At 43.3% G+C, this 17,013-nt stretch overlaps 1 protein-coding gene across 1 annotated transcript; it reads right to left on the reverse strand.

Moving 5' to 3' along the window:
* Positions 1 to 5,011: 5,011 nt before the first annotated feature.
* On the reverse strand, positions 5,012 to 16,245 carry CCNJ (cyclin J). Its single transcript, XM_069753805.1, has 6 exons — positions 16,056 to 16,245; positions 15,166 to 15,275; positions 12,391 to 12,601; positions 8,319 to 8,618; positions 8,053 to 8,212; positions 5,012 to 6,775 (listed from the first exon to the last, which is right to left on the reverse strand). The coding sequence occupies exons 1-6, from the start codon at positions 16,192 to 16,194 to the stop codon at positions 6,364 to 6,366; spliced, it is 1,332 nt and encodes a 443-aa protein (XP_069609906.1). The 5' UTR covers positions 16,195 to 16,245; the 3' UTR covers positions 5,012 to 6,363.
* Positions 16,246 to 17,013: the final 768 nt, after the last annotated feature.

Here is a 17,013-nt window from a genome sequence, read left to right on the forward strand (position 1 = left end):
CTGTATGAGATCCGTAGGCAGTGGTGTTTGCTGGTTTACAACACTGGAGCCTTTGCTATGCTGTGTGGAATGGCTGCTGGACCGAGTATTGCGGTTGTCGGCAGAGGATCTCTTCCTTTGTGCATCTGGCTTGCGCTGGTGGTGGTGCTGCTGCTGCGGCTGTATCTGCTGGTCGCTGTCCTCCATGGCTTGGACTGCGTGCAGCAATGAACTGCGCTTTCCACCTCGTTTAAAAACCCTGGTGCCAATACAAGCCCCCTCCTGCATGGCTGCGTCACAGGGAAAGCACAGATTCCTTCATTTTTTTCCCCCCTTTTTCCTTATGTGTATGCGCGCGCTGCCCGGGACCCGGAAATGGATAGCCACTAGATCTGGGGTGGCGGCCATCTTGGTGCACCCCAAGCACACTGCATGCATGCGCCCGCCCCGAATCCGGAAGTGCCTGTTCTGGCGCGTTATTCCTCCTGGCGCACCGGGTCCCAGAAGCCCCTACCTCCTATCCGGAGTGGCGGCTGCACTTCTCCCCCGCACGCTGCAGACCTATCGGTCCCAGCAGTGGCAGCATCGGACACCGCACCAGCCGTGACAGGGGCCTCCCCGCTGCCATAACCCGACTGGCCGGCTTCGGGTTCTTCATAAGGTACCGATCCTAGTAGGTTCCCCGTCAGGGACAGGAAACCAAACTGATGCAGGAGAGAGGTACCACCCTTTTATCCTATGGGTTTCCTGTCCCTGAAGGGCGGATCCCCTCTCTCTGTGGTGCTGTCATGGGGGACTGAGAAAAAGAGCTTAAAAAAAAAAAAAAAAAAAAAAAGTAAATTCTGCAGAGGATGTTATTCAATCGGGATGTTTGATGATTATTAGCAAGATGAAATGTGAAAGGAAGGGAGGAGGCAATCTTCATTTGATCTCAAGGCTGATGATTAGGCCGCCGTCACACATGCGAGTTTTACGGACGTAAGAGCGCAGAATCTACGTCCGTAAAACTCGCAAAAAATACAGCACAATTATTCTCTATGCCCCTGCTCCTATTTGCCGTATTTTACTGATCAGTATTATACGGCTTTCTACGGCCGTACAAAATCGCAGCATGCTGCGTTTGTCACCGTACTGCGCAAGAAATACGCCAATGAAAGTCTATGGAAGCGTGAAAAATACGGATTACACACGGACAAGCAGTGTGACTTGCGAGAAATACGCAGCGCTGTTAGAGAGAAAAGCCGGTAATTCAGTGCGGTGTACAGTAAAAATCACACTGACAGCTTACCGTAGAATAGGTAGAATAAATGTGTACACATGGTATATATATATATATATATATATATATATATATATATGTCAGTGAGACACATATATGTATATATATTAATATTTATTCCAGCGCTAGACAGCTTGAAAGCCGGTAATTCAATTACCGGCTTTTTCCTTCTCCTTCCTAAAACCCGACATGATTTGAGACATGGTTTACATACAGTAAACCATGTCTTCTCTCCATTTTTTTTGCAGATTCCACACTACTAATGTCAGTAGTGTGTATCTGCAAAATTTGGCCGTTCTAGCTCTTAAAATAAAGGGTTAAATGGCGGAAAAAATTGGCGTGGGCTCCCGCGCAATTTTCTCCGCCAGAGTAGTAAAGCCAGTGACTGAGGGCAGATATTAATAGCCTGGAGAGGGTCCACGGTTATTGGCCCCCCCCTGGCTAAAAATATCTGCCCCCAGCCACCACAGAAAAGGCACATCTGGAAGATGCGCCTATTCTGGCACTTGGCCACTCTCTTCCCATTCCCGTGTAGCGGTGGGATATGGGGTAATGAAGGGTTAATGCCACCTTGCTATTGTAAGGTGACATTAAGCCTAATTAATAATGGAGAGGCGTCAATTATGACACCTATCCATTATTAATCCAATACTAGTAAAGGGTTAAATAAAACACAAACATTTTTTAAAATTATTTTAATGAAATAAAAACAATGGTTGTTGCAGTATTTTATTCAACGCCCAATCCAGTCACTGAAGACCCTCGTTCTGTGAGTAAAAAAACATAATAAACCAACAATATACTTACCCTCCGCAGATCTGTAACGTCCAACGATGTAAATCCTTCTGAAGGGGTTAAAACATTTTGCAGCAAGGAGCTGTGCTAATGCAGGCTGCTCCTCGCTGCAAAACCCCAGGGAATGAGGCTAAAAATAGATCAATGATCTATATTTAGCTTCATTTGCGGTGAGGCGCCCTCTGCTGGCTGTTCATAGATCGTGGGAAATTACCTAGAAAGCTCCCTGGCTTTCTAGGTAATTTCCCACGATCTATGAACAGCCAGCAGAGGGCGCCTCACCGCAAATGAAGCTAAATATAGATCATTGATCTATTTTTAGCCTCATTCCCTGGGGTTTTGCAGCGAGGAGCAGCCTGCATTAGCACAGCTCCTTGCTGCAAAATGTTTTAACCCCTTCAGAAGGATTTACATCGTTGGACGTTACAGATCTGCGGAGGGTAAGTATATTGTTGGTTTATTATGTTTTTTTACTCACAGAACGAGGGTCTTCAGTGACTGGATTGGGCGTTGAATAAAATACTGCAACAACCATTGTTTTTATTTCATTAAAATAATTTTAAAAAATGTGTTTGTGTTTTATTTAACCCTTTACTAGTATTGGATTAATAATGGATAGGTGTCATAATTGACGCCTCTCCATTATTAATTAGGCTTAATGTCACCTTACAATAGCAAGGTGGCATTAACCCTTCATTACCCCATATCCCACCGCTACACGGGAATGGGAAGAGAGTGGCCAAGTGCCAGAATAGGCGCATCTTCCAGATGTGCCTTTTCTGGGGTGGCTGGGGGCAGATATTTTTAGCCAGGGGGGGGCCAATAACCGTGGACCCTCTCCAGGCTATTAATATCTGCCCTCAGTCACTGGCTTTACTACTCTGGCGGAGAAAATTGCGCGGGAGCCCACGCCAATTTTTTCCGCCATTTAACCCTTTATTTTAAGAGCTAGAACGGCCAAATTTTGCAGATACACACTACTGACATTAGTAGTGTGGAATCTGCAAAAAAAATGGAGAGAAGACATGGTTTACTGTATGTAAACCATGTCTCAAATCATGTCGGGTTTTAGGAAGGAGAAGGAAAAAGCCGGTAATTGAATTACCGGCTTTCAAGCTGTCTAGCGCTGGAATAAATATTAATATATATACATATATGTGTCTCACTGACATATATATATATATATATACCTATTCTATGTGTACACATTTATTCTACCTATTCTACTGTAAGCTGTCAGTGTGATTTTACTGTACACCGCACTGAATTACCGGCTTTTCTCTCTAATATATGTGTCTACTGACACATATATATATACATATATATATATATATATATATATATAGACAGTATATATATATTTTCTTTTCTTTTTGGGACACATGGATCACTTCTATAGCGGTATGTTGGTTTTGCTAGCCTGCGAGAAAACCACGCAGTACGGATGCCATACGGATTACATACGGAGGATGCCATGCGCAAAAAACGCTGACACACCCTGCCTACAGAGGAGCTACGGACCACTTTTTTCGGGACTTTTCAGCGTATTACGGCCGTAATATACGGACCGTATTGTTTTACGCTGTGTGTGACGCCGGCCTTACACAGACACATTAGTGTACACAGTTAACTATGCAATTTTAAATGAAACCCAACAAACGTTTAGGCAAAAGAAAAGGTTTATTAAAAAATCCAAAGTGCATAGCACTCACCCAGAATTCTTTGTTGTGGTTTAATACTCCAACAATTTCTACATTTCCCACAAAAAAAATAAAAAATCTAAAAAAAAATGAAACAACAAAAACCCACAACAATTTGGCTTCTGCATTCAAACATGTAACATGTGGTCAAGTCCCTTCTCACTGAACAGCTCTTTGTGAGCATAGCTTTGGCTGTCTTTTTGTTTTTGCACAACAAACCTATTTTACCACATAATAAATAAAAGAAGAAAAAAAAACAAAAAAAACAAAAAACAGGTAGTGATATTTTTATTATTTTTTAATCAAAACTCGCTGCTCTCTAAAATAAAAAGTCAAAATGAACTATCTACAAATGGATATCAATTCAATTCTATTTTTTTTCCTTCAAAAAAAAATTGTTCCCTTTCTTACCAAAAGAACAGCTCCAGTGTTAGTAATTATCTAGTACATTCTATAGTAGTGGAGGGTGAAAAAAAAATTCTAAAGTAAAAAAAGGAAAAAAACAAAAAAAAAACAATTTAAATTTCCTAAAAGTCGGGCTCACAAGTTAGCTGTTATTCAAGTTAGGGCAGAGCTTTGTAAGAATGAGGTAGTTAAATAAAGACACTTTTGAAGTCCTCAAGCTGGAATGCTATATTCATAAAATGAGGATTTCTTAGTATTTGGGCACTTATTGATTAAACACAATTATGGGCCTAATGTAAAGAGCCAGGATGAAAAGTGGTCCAGATGCTACTATAGACTAATCTGGTCAACCCATTCATTTTCCAACCTGCAAAACAAAAAAACAAACCATTTGGCCTTTATGGAAAAAGCCTTTTTTTCCCCTTAAATCTCCAGTGCTTTCTCTACACGTGGCCCACGTTTTCTGAGACAAATGCTACGTAACTAGGATTAAAGAAGTTGAATGGGATTTTCTACCTACACTAAGAAAAATATAACAGTAATAAAATAGAAGTATCACATAACTCTACAATATTTGGACAAACTGACAGCAAAAAGTTTCAAAATATCACTCGAGGCGGTAATGTCTTACTTGTAACATGGTTAAATTTTTGCCTAATTTTCCCCAAGGCTCAATGGCAGTATTTCACTATGTCTAGCAACAAAACAGGATTTTTGGTTGCTTACCGTAAAATCTGTTTCTTGAAGCCTCCATTGGGGGACACAGGAACCATGGGTGTATGCTGCTCCTAGTGGCAGCAGCATACACCCATGGTTCCTGTGTCCCCCAATGAGAGGCGATAAAGAAAGTTACTTTTCGATCGGATGTCAGACAAGTCAAGATGGATGCTTGAGATCCATCAGAAACATCCGTGAAGCTCCAGAAAAATGAAGAGAGCTCCTAGACTCCCAAAAACATTGGAAAGTCTCTTGGATTTGGATTGATTCTTCTACGTGACACCAAGTAGCTCTATCAAGACTGAACCGGTGTCCAAATTAACATTCAGGAGTATGGTCACGAAAAAAAAAAGTTGCTTGCCAAAAACCAGCAACCTCCTGAACATGGATTCCAGAAAGTGTGGCCATTAGAGCCACATGGGCTTTTTGGTGGTATGTCAATTCGAGTCACATGTTTTAGGGTCCAGATATTGGGAGCACTATTGAAGTCTTGACTAAATGAGCCCTGGATCGGTTTACAGTAAACTAATGACTATTCATGTATGGTCACTTCTTTTGGTGGTCAATAGGGCTTTTTCAAACCCCTACTGGGGTGCGACTATTATGACAGATTTATCTCATTTTGGGAGAAAATTCTCTTTCTAACTTAAAGGTACTGTAATGGGCACCAGTTTTGGTCATCATTTGGCTTGTAAAAGACATTACACACAAAAAAATATATCTAATCCTATCTACGATGTCAAATCCTTATCTAAAAGTAACAAGAGGTTTTACTACTAAGCTCCACATTTGTTCTTGTAACAGCACACAGTATATAGGTGGGTACACATTACACTACGCTGCTTCCGGAAGGGGATTCGGTCCAAGACAAATCCCATAGGAGCTGAAGAGCAGCTTCATCAGGACACAAGGTCTAACCCTATGTTACTAAAACACCAGCAGCATGAAGAAGAGTAAGTTCTAGGTATTATTTCCCTGAGTTAGTGTGAAAGATTGCCTTCAAAATTAAAATTGAGGTATAGTAGAAATATTAGAGCAACGCATCAAGGTTTACCAGCAGGGTAACCATTCATAAGATAAACTAGCACCAGTCTTCAGAGGGCATAATGCCGGCGACACGTGAAGGCAAGTTTGCCGCATCTTCACGTAGAGGCAATATTTCTACAAATTAATACTGTACATCTCCTTCTTAACATATTAGTAGTAATGCCATCGGGAGAAAAACAAAAGAAAAAAAAATTAAGGAAGATTCCCTGAAGATAGTGCTGGGTGTCCAAGGCAGTCAGTCAGTTCACTAGCACCGTTGAGTGGTTTGGCCAAGGAGTCTCCCATTGAAATTAACTTCAGACTCTCTCAAGTAACAGACATTTCCTCTTAGTCTTACATCTCTCGGGGAGGAGGCAGGACCCCCCAAAAACTAAAGTATGCACTGCAGATTTCACAGTATGTAATGCTCCGGTAGGGCAGGAAGGTTATAAAAGCCTTTAATCACCTGTCAAAGCACTGAGTGATACAAGAGTAGTGTCCGTTCACTGGAAAGTTTCTGTTATAAGCTACCCCTAAGCAGGGTTTCACCTCTATGGGTACAGCGGCTATAGAGACGCTGGCAGCAGTCTGTATGTGTGCCCGGGGCTGGACGCTGGCGGTCAGGCCAGAGGAGCAGGTCTGAAGAGGAAAGGTCGACGTATGGGCAGTATTCACAACCTGCTGACAGCTGGGCTGCTGAGGAGTCACCGGATGATGAAACTGCAGTTGGTGTTGGGAATGAAGAAAGTGGGGCACGTGCGACTGGACGTGGGCTTGAGGCGGGGTCGGTGACCGCGGAAATAGACATGGAGTCGATGCGTGGCTCAGCTGAGATTTGTGCTTGTTGGCTTCTTTCACGTCGCTGTCGTGCGCACTAGAAGGATGGAAAATGCAAAGTTTAGAAACTGCAGACACCTCGTAGACAAAATTGTATAATTTAATCATATGGGCCCCCGATTCAGTGAGACTGGCGTTTTTCATGCCAGTCTTACTGAAGGGCGAGCTGGAGTAAGATGTGCCCAATTCATCAAGAAGCGCCTTTTTAATGCATTTGATGCATATTTTAAGTGCCGTGCGTCATCTCCAACCATTGGCTGGCGTACATCCTAATTTGTGGTGTAAATGATGATGAATTTGTCGTCAGGTGCACTGACCCTTGACCCATCGTAGGAAAGCATGATATGCTGACATCATCGTGCCATCCAGAGTCCACTGCTGTAGAGGGAGCCGGGATTAGGCTAGTGTAAGCTTTTTTTAATATTTTACCAATGAATGAGGGACATGTATACGGAGGCCATGGAAGCCATCACAAGAGGGGTTGTGGGGGACATAATTATATATCCGAGACCGTGGGGTACATTATACTGGGAGCAGTGGGGAACATCATATTATATCCGACACTAGGGAACATTATACGTGGGCTGTGGGGACAACATAGTATATAGAATATGTGGGGGACATCATATGGTATTATTGGGGGGCAGTGGGGAGACATCATACTGTATATTGGGGGGGGGGGGATGTTGTGGACAGCATACTGTATGGACGGCTGTGGTGTCCATCATACTGTGTAGAACTGTTGGGAGGTGATACAAGTTGGAGATGACAACGTGGTGGGCAGTATGAGGGCAGAGAAAAAAAGTGCAAAGCATGGATATGAAGAGGGGGCAGCGTGAAATGTGGGCAAAGTATGAAAAAATTTAGCATGGCGGAGGGACAGTGTGGAGATTGAGTGTGAGGGAAAACTAGAGTTGAAAGCCATGGTATAGACCGGGGTTCATAAGTGCGGACTGTGTGGTGGTTATATCCGATAATGTCAGACACTGTGGTGGGTGTAGATCATTAAGGCAGACAATGCAGAGGTTAGGTACCATAGGAGGCTTATTTAAATCATAATATGGACAGATCATTGTTCCGGCCCTGCAACTATCTAATGTTAATTGAATTTTTGGCCATGATTTGTTAGGGGAAAAAATAAATAAATAATGGAGGATTGGGCATGTGGAAGTTCAACATGCTCAATCCTTTTGCTTTCAAGAGAAATAAGCATCTACCAGATTTGTTACTATTCAGAGTCGGCTGTGAATGGATATTGCCATATTCATATCTTTCCTGCTCCGTTAGGCGTCAGTTCTCGATCAGGCTACTTACATCAGTAATCTCTCAATGCAAGGCACAAGGATCTCCCAGGAGTACACAGCGAGACGGTGAAGCCTTGTAGGCCAGGAGGGTGTAAGACGTAAGATAATGCGTGAGGCTGCAACACACGCCGCCGCCACGAGCGATGGAATGTAATTTAAAAACACGTGATCTGGAATAAAAAAAAAAAAAGTAAGAATTGCAACGTTAAGACTCGCTTCCAAGATTTGATGTTAACATTGGTCCAAATGACAAGGAAAGGAAAAACCCAGTCTCACCTTGTAGAGACACTTCTAAGAAGTAGTCTGCATATTTAGCCATGTAGATTTTGGTCTTCTCTAGGCAGACCATGGGCCAGCCGTCATGGAGGTCAGTGTCGTGGACAGCAATGGACAAGTAGTATTCTATAAAGTGGGCAGGAGTTGGGAGGCACAAGTTCCACTCAAAGGTTTCCAGCAGCAGAAGCTCCATGTGCAGCAGGTTCTGTTTGGTTAGTACCAGGCTCATGTTGGTCATGCATCCTAGACTATTCAGCTGGTCCAGCTTCGGCACTCGGTCCTCCTTATCTTCAAATTTACCTTAAAAAGTGGAAGAAATAAACAAATTAGCTAAAAAGTTTTATAGGACAGTTTCTTGTACGCCAAAAAAACAACATGAGACAATGTACAACTTCTTAGAGGAGAATTGGTGCCGATATATGCCATTCCCAAATTGCTCATTGACACGTTAAAAGAAGACCTCTTCCTCCTTCCGTCAAATTGTTATCCTCTTAAAATATCACATTAATCGCACGGGTGAATTTCAGGGTCATATACGGAACGCTTAGCCCTATAGTGACCGCAATTCTCCAGATACATGAGAGGAGGCTGCAAGTTTGGGTTAGGAGACCTGCAGTCAGTCCAGCCATTGCGGTCTGTATAGGGACTGTAAAATGGGCCAGTTCCTCCAGAACTCTAAACGCTACCCCCAATTATACAGGACAGTGATAGTGGAGCGCAAAAGACCCATCGCTGAATATTCCTCCTTCAAGAAAGCCTTCATTTAGGATTTGACTATAAGGCCAGTTTCACAAAAAGGTGTATTTGGACCTGTATTCTGGTACCAGGCAGTAACTGGTCAATTGATGAGAAATAACAGCATCATACGATAAGATCGGCCTATCAGACCGATGACGTGTGGCTGAAAATGAGTGCAAACATTCACGTGACAATTGGTGGCCTTTTAAGCAAATCTCATATTTTTCTAGTGTATATGTGCAATATTACATATGGAAATCTTAAAGAGGTTGTCCACTACTTTAACACTGAAGGCCAAGACTTAAGTCATCAATGTCTTATCAGTGGAGGTGCAACATCCGGCACTCCACACCGATCAGCCGTTCTTGGCATTGGCGTCAGCGGGAACTGATGAGTTATGGAAATGCACAGCTCCATCCACTGTATAGTGGCCACGGTCGGGTACTGCACATTCACCTATTGATTTGATTGGCCGTGGCCAAGATTCTGTTGATGGAGCTGTGCAGTTTCGGCAGGCACCGAGAACAGCTGATTGGCGGGGGTGCCAGGTGTCGGAACCCAACCAGACACTGATGACTAAGGATAGGCCATCAACGGTACAAGTCATGGACAAACCTCTAAGCGCTGGGATCCCATCTGAATGGATCAGTCAAACCTGGATATAGCAAAGTACAGCACACGGAATGGCTGCAGGTCCGGGCTTCTGCACCCTTCTGGTTCATTTTTAGCCCCGGGCATTCCTTCATTCATTGCTATGATGGAGCACAGGCGCTGACGGCAGACTAGAATTAATGAATGCCTGAAATGCCACTGCGACAAAGTGACCCATTAAAAACACAAGACTAAATGAGAGTCAATGAGGCCGAATTCCTGAGCCAGCACTCCATCAATGATACAGATCGGAGGGTCTTACAATGCATCCACTTCATACATAAAATCACATTATCCAGCCGCAACATGGAAAGCATTTACAGCCGGAGCACACATCCTCCTCCATTCTGCGCACACAGTGACCCCACTGTCACCAAAGCCATGTAAAAATGGGTGCGAGATGTGCTTGGATGCCATTATCTGTGGCCACAGCGCAGAAGACGATGGAGAAAACACAACCAACAGAAGAAGAAAAAAAAAATACAAAAAAGAAAAAAAAAAAAAAAAGGAAAGACGAAAATAGGTGGTCATCCCCCGACAACTGATCAGATGTCCACGCCGCCTGGAGAATGAATCACATGTGTAAGTCTTCACAGCAGTCAATGGTCATGTGAAAGGTTGGCGATCTACCGAGAGTCCCCAGTTGCTTTGTAATGTCTCGAGTTACACTTGTTGCCCTTATGCTGATGATGGGTAAAAAGGGGCGAACATGGGAGAATCAGCTCGTCATTACTAGAGCACAGCAGGAACTAAACAGGGAGTATTTAATCATTAAATTTATAGTTATTCACTTCCTAATCAGCAGTAACACCAACTTCATTCCAACAAAGCGATTTCCACATAGATCAATCTAATGCAAAAAACAAACTTGTATAGTTTTTCTTTTTCTCCAAATTGGTGAACAAAAAAAAAGGCAAATTAGAAAATGAACCTATATATATTTTTTGTCCCTGGAGTTGGGCGAGTACTTTTCATAGTGAGCAGACATGTCTATTCGGAGCATAAATGACGTTCTTATCATTTTTTTTATTGAGGCGTGATCCTGACGATTGATTAGAACCAGCGACAACAGAGGAGCACAGGGACATGAAAACTGGCCAAATTGTGCCCTCTGTCCCACTTTAGATCTATTCGTTATTGGAAAGGGCCAGTAAGTGCCCACTGCACATGCTCGGCCACCACTGCTAATCTGCATTGGTGGCATGTCACCTATACAATGAGTACGAAACCAAAATCCTTCCTATCTTGTGAATGGAGCGTATTTTTAATAGCGTTAAAATAGCAACATTTTTACAAACACCCTGAAGACAAAAAAGATCTCCAAACAAGTCAGGGACAAAGTTGTTGAGAAGTACAAGTCAGGGTTGGGTTAACAAAAAAATAAATAAATTTTAATCTCTAATCCCCCGAAGCACCATGAAATCCATTATCATCAAATGGAAATAACATGGTACCACAGCAAACCGGCCAAGAGAGGGCCGGCCAACAAAACGCTCAGCTCGGGCAATAATCAGAGAGGCAGCACAGCACAGAGGCCAAAGGTAACCCTGAAGGAGCAACAGAAATGCCAAGCAGAGATTGGAGTATCTGTCCATACGACCACAATAAGCCGTACACTCTATAGAGGTGGTCTTTATGGAAGAGTGGGTAGAAAACAGCCTATAATTACACACAAAAATTGTAAGACATGGTGGGAGACTCCCCAAATGTATGGAGGAAGGTGGTGTAGTCATATGAGACCAAAATTAAATTTTTTGCCCACCAAGGTAAATGCTATGTCTGGCACCAAACCAACATAGCTTATCACTCCAAGAACACCATCCCCACAGTGAAACATGTTGGTGGCAGCATCATGGTGTGAGCATGTTTTTTTTTCGGTGGGAGGAACAGGGAAAACTTGATGGTGCCAAACACAGGGATATTAATGAACAAAACCTGCTTCAGTTTGTAATTGATTTGAGACTGGGACGGTTCACCTTCCAACAAGACAATGACCCAAAGCACACTGCTAAAGCAACACTTGAGTGGTTTAAGGGGAAGCGTGTCACTGCTTCACATGATGTTTCTGGCCTCCCTAAGCTCACCTGCATTACGGTTTGACAGGTGTTCCACCCCAGTCAAAAGCCCAGACCTTAATGAGATTGAGAATCTGTGGTCAGACTTGAAGATTGCTGTTCACCAGAGGAAACCATCTAACTTGACAGAGCCGAAGCAGTTTTACCTTGAGGAATGGACAAAAATCCCAGGGGAAAGCTTATAGCAACTTAACCAAAAGTGACTTGGAGCTGTAATTGCCGTAAAAGGAGGCTCTACAAAGTACTGACTTTAGGCGGTGAATAGTTATGCACACTGACGTTTTCAGTTACATTGACCTATTTACGGTTTGCTTCATAATAAAAAGAAACCTAAAATGTTCACAGTTGGAAGCATGTTCTTTAAACGAACTGATAACCATAGAGAAAAAAAAAAAAAAGGGTGACATTCCAAGTCGTGGGGTAGCAAGACATGAAAAATGCAAAGGGTGTAAATACTTTTGCAAGCCACTGTATATCACTGAGTTCCCATAGACTGGAGCTGCGATCACATACAGTTTATCTATGGTAGATGTCTGAGCAGAGACGGACAAAGAAATAGATAAATGGCAGCACAGACAAGAATCTGGAGAAATAAATGGTTCACTTACTTGCTAACAGCAGACAGGACAGTGCCACGATGTGCAGCTGCTGGATGGAGATATCATATCGGTCCATGAAGAGGTCCAGCAGGTAGACGGCGAGATGGCGGGCAGTAGGACACAGCTTGAATCGATTACTGACGATAGCTATCAGATCCGCAAAGTATCGTCTTAGGTTCAGCTGGGGGGACTGGCCTTTGTAGGACAGGAGCTTTAATTCCTAAGTAAACAGACGGCAGAGGGTTAAATGAAGCCAGCAGACAAATGCAGAGATATCACATCCCGGGCACAGAACATAAGGTACCGTCACATTAAGCGACGCTGCAGCGATCTAGACAACGATGCCGATCGCTGCAGCGTCGCTGGAGAGCTGTCACACAGACCGCTCTCCAGCGACCAACGATGCCGAAGTCCCCGGGTAACCAGGGTAAACATCGGGTTACTAAGTGCAGGGCCGCAAACAACCCCACCACGCTTTAATCTCCATTCTCTGGTCAAGTGAGGAGCCGCTGCGCCCGGCCTCTAATTGTCTGCAGCGCTGGCGTCACGTCAACAGCACTGCAGGCAATCCGTAAACTCAGCGACTGAGCAGTTGAGTTGGGCAAAGCCGCTGAGCTCAGTTATTGGCTGTCCATGTGTCAGAGTTGAGCGAGTTTGTTCAGAATCGGTCGCCAAATCTGAATTTGCCATATTGGTGCCCTATTCGTGACGGATTTATGTTTGCCGATCGATTCTGAACATATTCGTTTAGTTCTTCTCTCACTGACTTCAATAGCGTTTGGCTGTTTCTGGCGAATATTGCAAAAACAATATTTGCCGCTGATCATAACTGGAACAGAATTTTAAAAAATGCGCTCATCTCTAGTCATATACAATAACAGGGAATAGGAGCAGTGGTGGAGACTTGGCGTTGGACCTGGGAAGGGTGAGAGTTTTTTTTATTTCAATTGGAGGGAAACAAAAAAAAATAAATAAAAATAAATCAGGTTTTCCTTAAAACTTAGTTGTAGAAATCATTCCGATGTGTCAGTAGTTGGGATGCTTTTGACGCCACCATAAAGTGTGAATGTGACGTTAAAGGGCAGATGTCTCCCTGACACCAGCAGATAAACATTATTAATGGGCAGCCCAACTCCACAGTCCTGTCCTGACAAACCCCGTTTTCCATTATTAGGACGGGTTCATACCCCGAGTGATTCAATATAGCCCCTTTATAATTAGTTTAGTCAAATTCCTGCCGGGGCCCCCATCTACAGGGGCGCCCATTACTAAAGAAAAAAAAAAAAAAACACAAGGACTGCAGGCAAAAAATCTCACACAACACCCTATTGTTTTAGGATTTTTTTTTTTTAATGCTTAAAGACAAAATGGAGTTGTCTAAAATCTTCACAGGACCGAGGCGTGTAGCAGAGTAATTCATCAAATTAATTAATGCACGTAACCATGGCAACCTAATCCACTCAACTGAGAAGCAGAATTTTTTTTTTTTTTTTTTTTAAATACCAACAACTCCGGCTCCAAAAATAAAAAAAAAAGTTATGATCTAGATTACAAGTAAATTAATGAATCGGGACGAGAGTCCAGAGATTGAGAAGTCTCCACAGAGGAGGCGGAGGGACGAGGCGGCGGCCACCACCATGGAGCAGGACACTTGGAGCAACAAAGGACGGCTCTGCCATTGCTGGCCAGTTTGCTGTTTTCAGGGACAACCCCCAGCATGCTGCCGGATAACAAAAGGGATTAAATCCCTGAAAAATCTACTTGTGGCGGCACCAAAACTGTCCCTCCACACAGATGCCCTGAAGGAAACTAATGGCTCCCTGCTACTAACACCGGGGTGTGAAGAGAAGGGAAGTGACCAGCTGGCCCCAGCCCAGAGGACAATACAACACCACCATCATCCCCCCAGCTACAGGCAGCCATCCCCAGGCACAACTACAATCACAATGAAGAGGTTTTTTCGTTTTTTTTTTTAAGTAGATAAATAAAAATGTGAGAAAAAAAAAAAAAAAAAAAAGTAGGGGAACTTTCATTCACAAATTTTTGGACTGCTCCTTCTTTTCCTCCTCAAGGGGGATGGGAGGAGGAAATAGTGTGTGGACAATAATAATAAAAAAATATATATATATATATTGCACAGTACATCAGAATTATGATTTTTTTTTTTTTACAATTATATTTTTGCTTGTGTTTTTTCTAACAGATCCATAATTCAATATGTAGGGTATAAAGATGTACAAGATCTTATTTGCTGTACTTTGCAAGCTGGACTCTACAGGCTGTACAAGTTAGGAAGAATGTAAATAAAATCATATATATGTTTTAATGTTTCCTACAAACTATTAGGGTATGTGCCCACGCTGCAGATTTTCCTGCGGATTTTTGCGCCGCGGATTTGGAAAATCCGCAGTGCAAAACCACTGCGGTTTTCACTGCGGATTCTTCTGCGGGTTTTCACCAGCACTTTCCTATTGGTGCTGGTTGAAACTCGCTGCGGAATCTGCACAAACAATTGACATGCTGCGGAAAATAATCCGCAGCGTTTCCGCGCGGCTTTTTCCTGCAGCATGTGCACAGCGTTTTTTTTTTTACCCATAGGTTTACATTGTACAGCAAAATCCGCAGCGTGTGAACACAGCCTCAGTAACTTATGCAGCATCCACAGTCTTGGTTTAGAGTCCAAACTGCACAAATATTTATAGTATATTTTTTCCCAGATTATTATTATTATTTTTTTTTTTTATTAACGTGCATTTACAATCATCAACGTAAAAAAACACTTACTTTATAGCGGAGAGCCTGATGGATGTCTGCAGCGAGCTGACCCTTCCACCACAATACTTCAAGCTCCATTTCATGGGAAGTCAAGAGAGCAAAGGACGGTATAACCTGGTCTACAAGACAGAGGAATACAAAGAAAAAAAAGAAAAAAAAAAAAAAAACACAACTAAATTACTTTTTTTCCTCCCAACAGTCTACTCAAACTTTACATACAAAGAGTTTTTCTTTCCTAAAGTGGGAAGTGCTAGAGCAGAAAAAAAAAAATTGCACTTAATTAAAATCCCACCAACAGGGTTTAACCCTTCACAGGCTGAAAGATAATTCCAAGTCCCAGGCTGCCCACACCTGCAAATCTAATTATCATCTCTACTGGCGCCTTATTGATCAGTGACAGATGATTTCTTGATGTAAAAAAAATAAATAAAATATAGTGAGGACGATGGAAAAGCTAGTCATTAAAGTTGATGGTGTCCGCACACAATTTTGAAGCAGGAACAATTCAAAATCCAGAAAACAAACAAACAAAAAAAAAAAAAACACAGCATATCCTAAAAGTAAATAAATCATTAAAAAAAAAGTGATAAAAAAAGGCTCAATTTCATCCTTAAAAGTCTAAATAGAAATACTAAGCAAGAAAAGAAAAAAAATGTTTTATCAAATATTTGACATTAAAATGTTATTTAAAAACTAGATAAAATAAAGGCAGTTTGTATTGTGGCGCTGCGTTATGGATCCATTCATTTCCAGCACAATATTATATATTATTAATAACACAAGGTCTCCGGCTGCCGCAGACCCCCCATCCTGCAGATTCCCCCCACACAGCACGCCTCCTGCAGGGACACTCCTGGCCAACAAAGCCCCGTGTCCCCATCAGCCCCCCGGGCACCGACCTCCGTGATCCGCTCCAGGCTCACGCTTCCATCTCCCGGTACCCGACGCCCCCACGTTCAGCTCCCCCGCTCCGGCTGTTGCCTCCTCCGCCGCCGCCAGACCCCGGCGTCCATTAACAATCGGCCAAGCTCTCCTCATCCATTGTTAAAGGGCCGGCCGAGAGCTATGGAGTGTATACAAAGCCCTGGCTCGGACACATGCCGCTGTGGGGGAGCTCCGCCAATAGCAGATAATCTTACAAACTTGACTTACATTTCTGTCCAATCACGGCTCTGCTCTCAATTTAAAGCTGTGACTCGCGCAGCCGCACCTCTGAAGAATTTTGAGTCTCCTAGGTTCCCGTACGGCCATTGACTTAAAAGACGTCGTAAATGGGGAGAAGCGAGTGATGGGCGTGGCTAGATGCTGAGGGGCGGGGTGTAGTACTCTCCAAAGACTGGGAATACATTGTAGTGGGCGGGGCTATATTTTTAACGCCACTTGAGGGGACTGCAGAAACCAGCGGGTGGGCGTGGTCGATGACGCAACGAGGGGGCGCGGCCTCTAAGATCCTTGTGCAGGTCACTTGGGGACAGTAGTACACCGGGGTGAGCCATGTGTTGTGTGCCGCCTCACAGACACGGCCTCGTGCTCCTCACAGCACTCTCCCTCCAGCTTATTTCCGGAAAATGGAACTCCCAGCACATAGATTATTGCGGTATCACAAACATTTCCTTCAGGCTGGTGGTGTTCTACCAGACGCCTTCACAGATTACACTATTCTTCCCTTGAAAACTACAAGTGTCAGCATTGCCTTAAAGGGGCAGTCCCTTGTTAAAAGGACTGTCCGCACAGAATGACTGTTCAAACCAAGCACAGGCGCTCAGTGCAGGTCATATACAACGTCCTGCAAATTGCATACTAGGGGGTCACATGACTGTCCGCTCCGGGCGCCGCCCCCGAAAATCCTCATAGTGC

This window comes from Ranitomeya imitator, chromosome 2 (genome assembly GCF_032444005.1).
Source record: "Ranitomeya imitator isolate aRanImi1 chromosome 2, aRanImi1.pri, whole genome shotgun sequence".
NCBI lineage: Eukaryota > Metazoa > Chordata > Amphibia > Anura > Dendrobatidae > Ranitomeya > Ranitomeya imitator.

Coding starts and splice junctions, on each gene's coding strand:
- CCNJ (XM_069753805.1), bottom strand. CDS start 16,194: ATGAGGAGAGCTTGGCCGATTGTTAATGGACGCCGGGGTCTGGCGGCG. Junction 8,619..12,390: donor GTCCTGTCTGCTGTTAGCAA/GTAAGTGAACCA, acceptor CCACTTTTTAAG/GTAAATTTGAAGATAAGGAG. Junction 8,213..8,318: donor CTTAGAAGTGTCTCTACAAG/GTGAGACTGGGT, acceptor TTTTTATTCCAG/ATCACGTGTTTTTAAATTAC.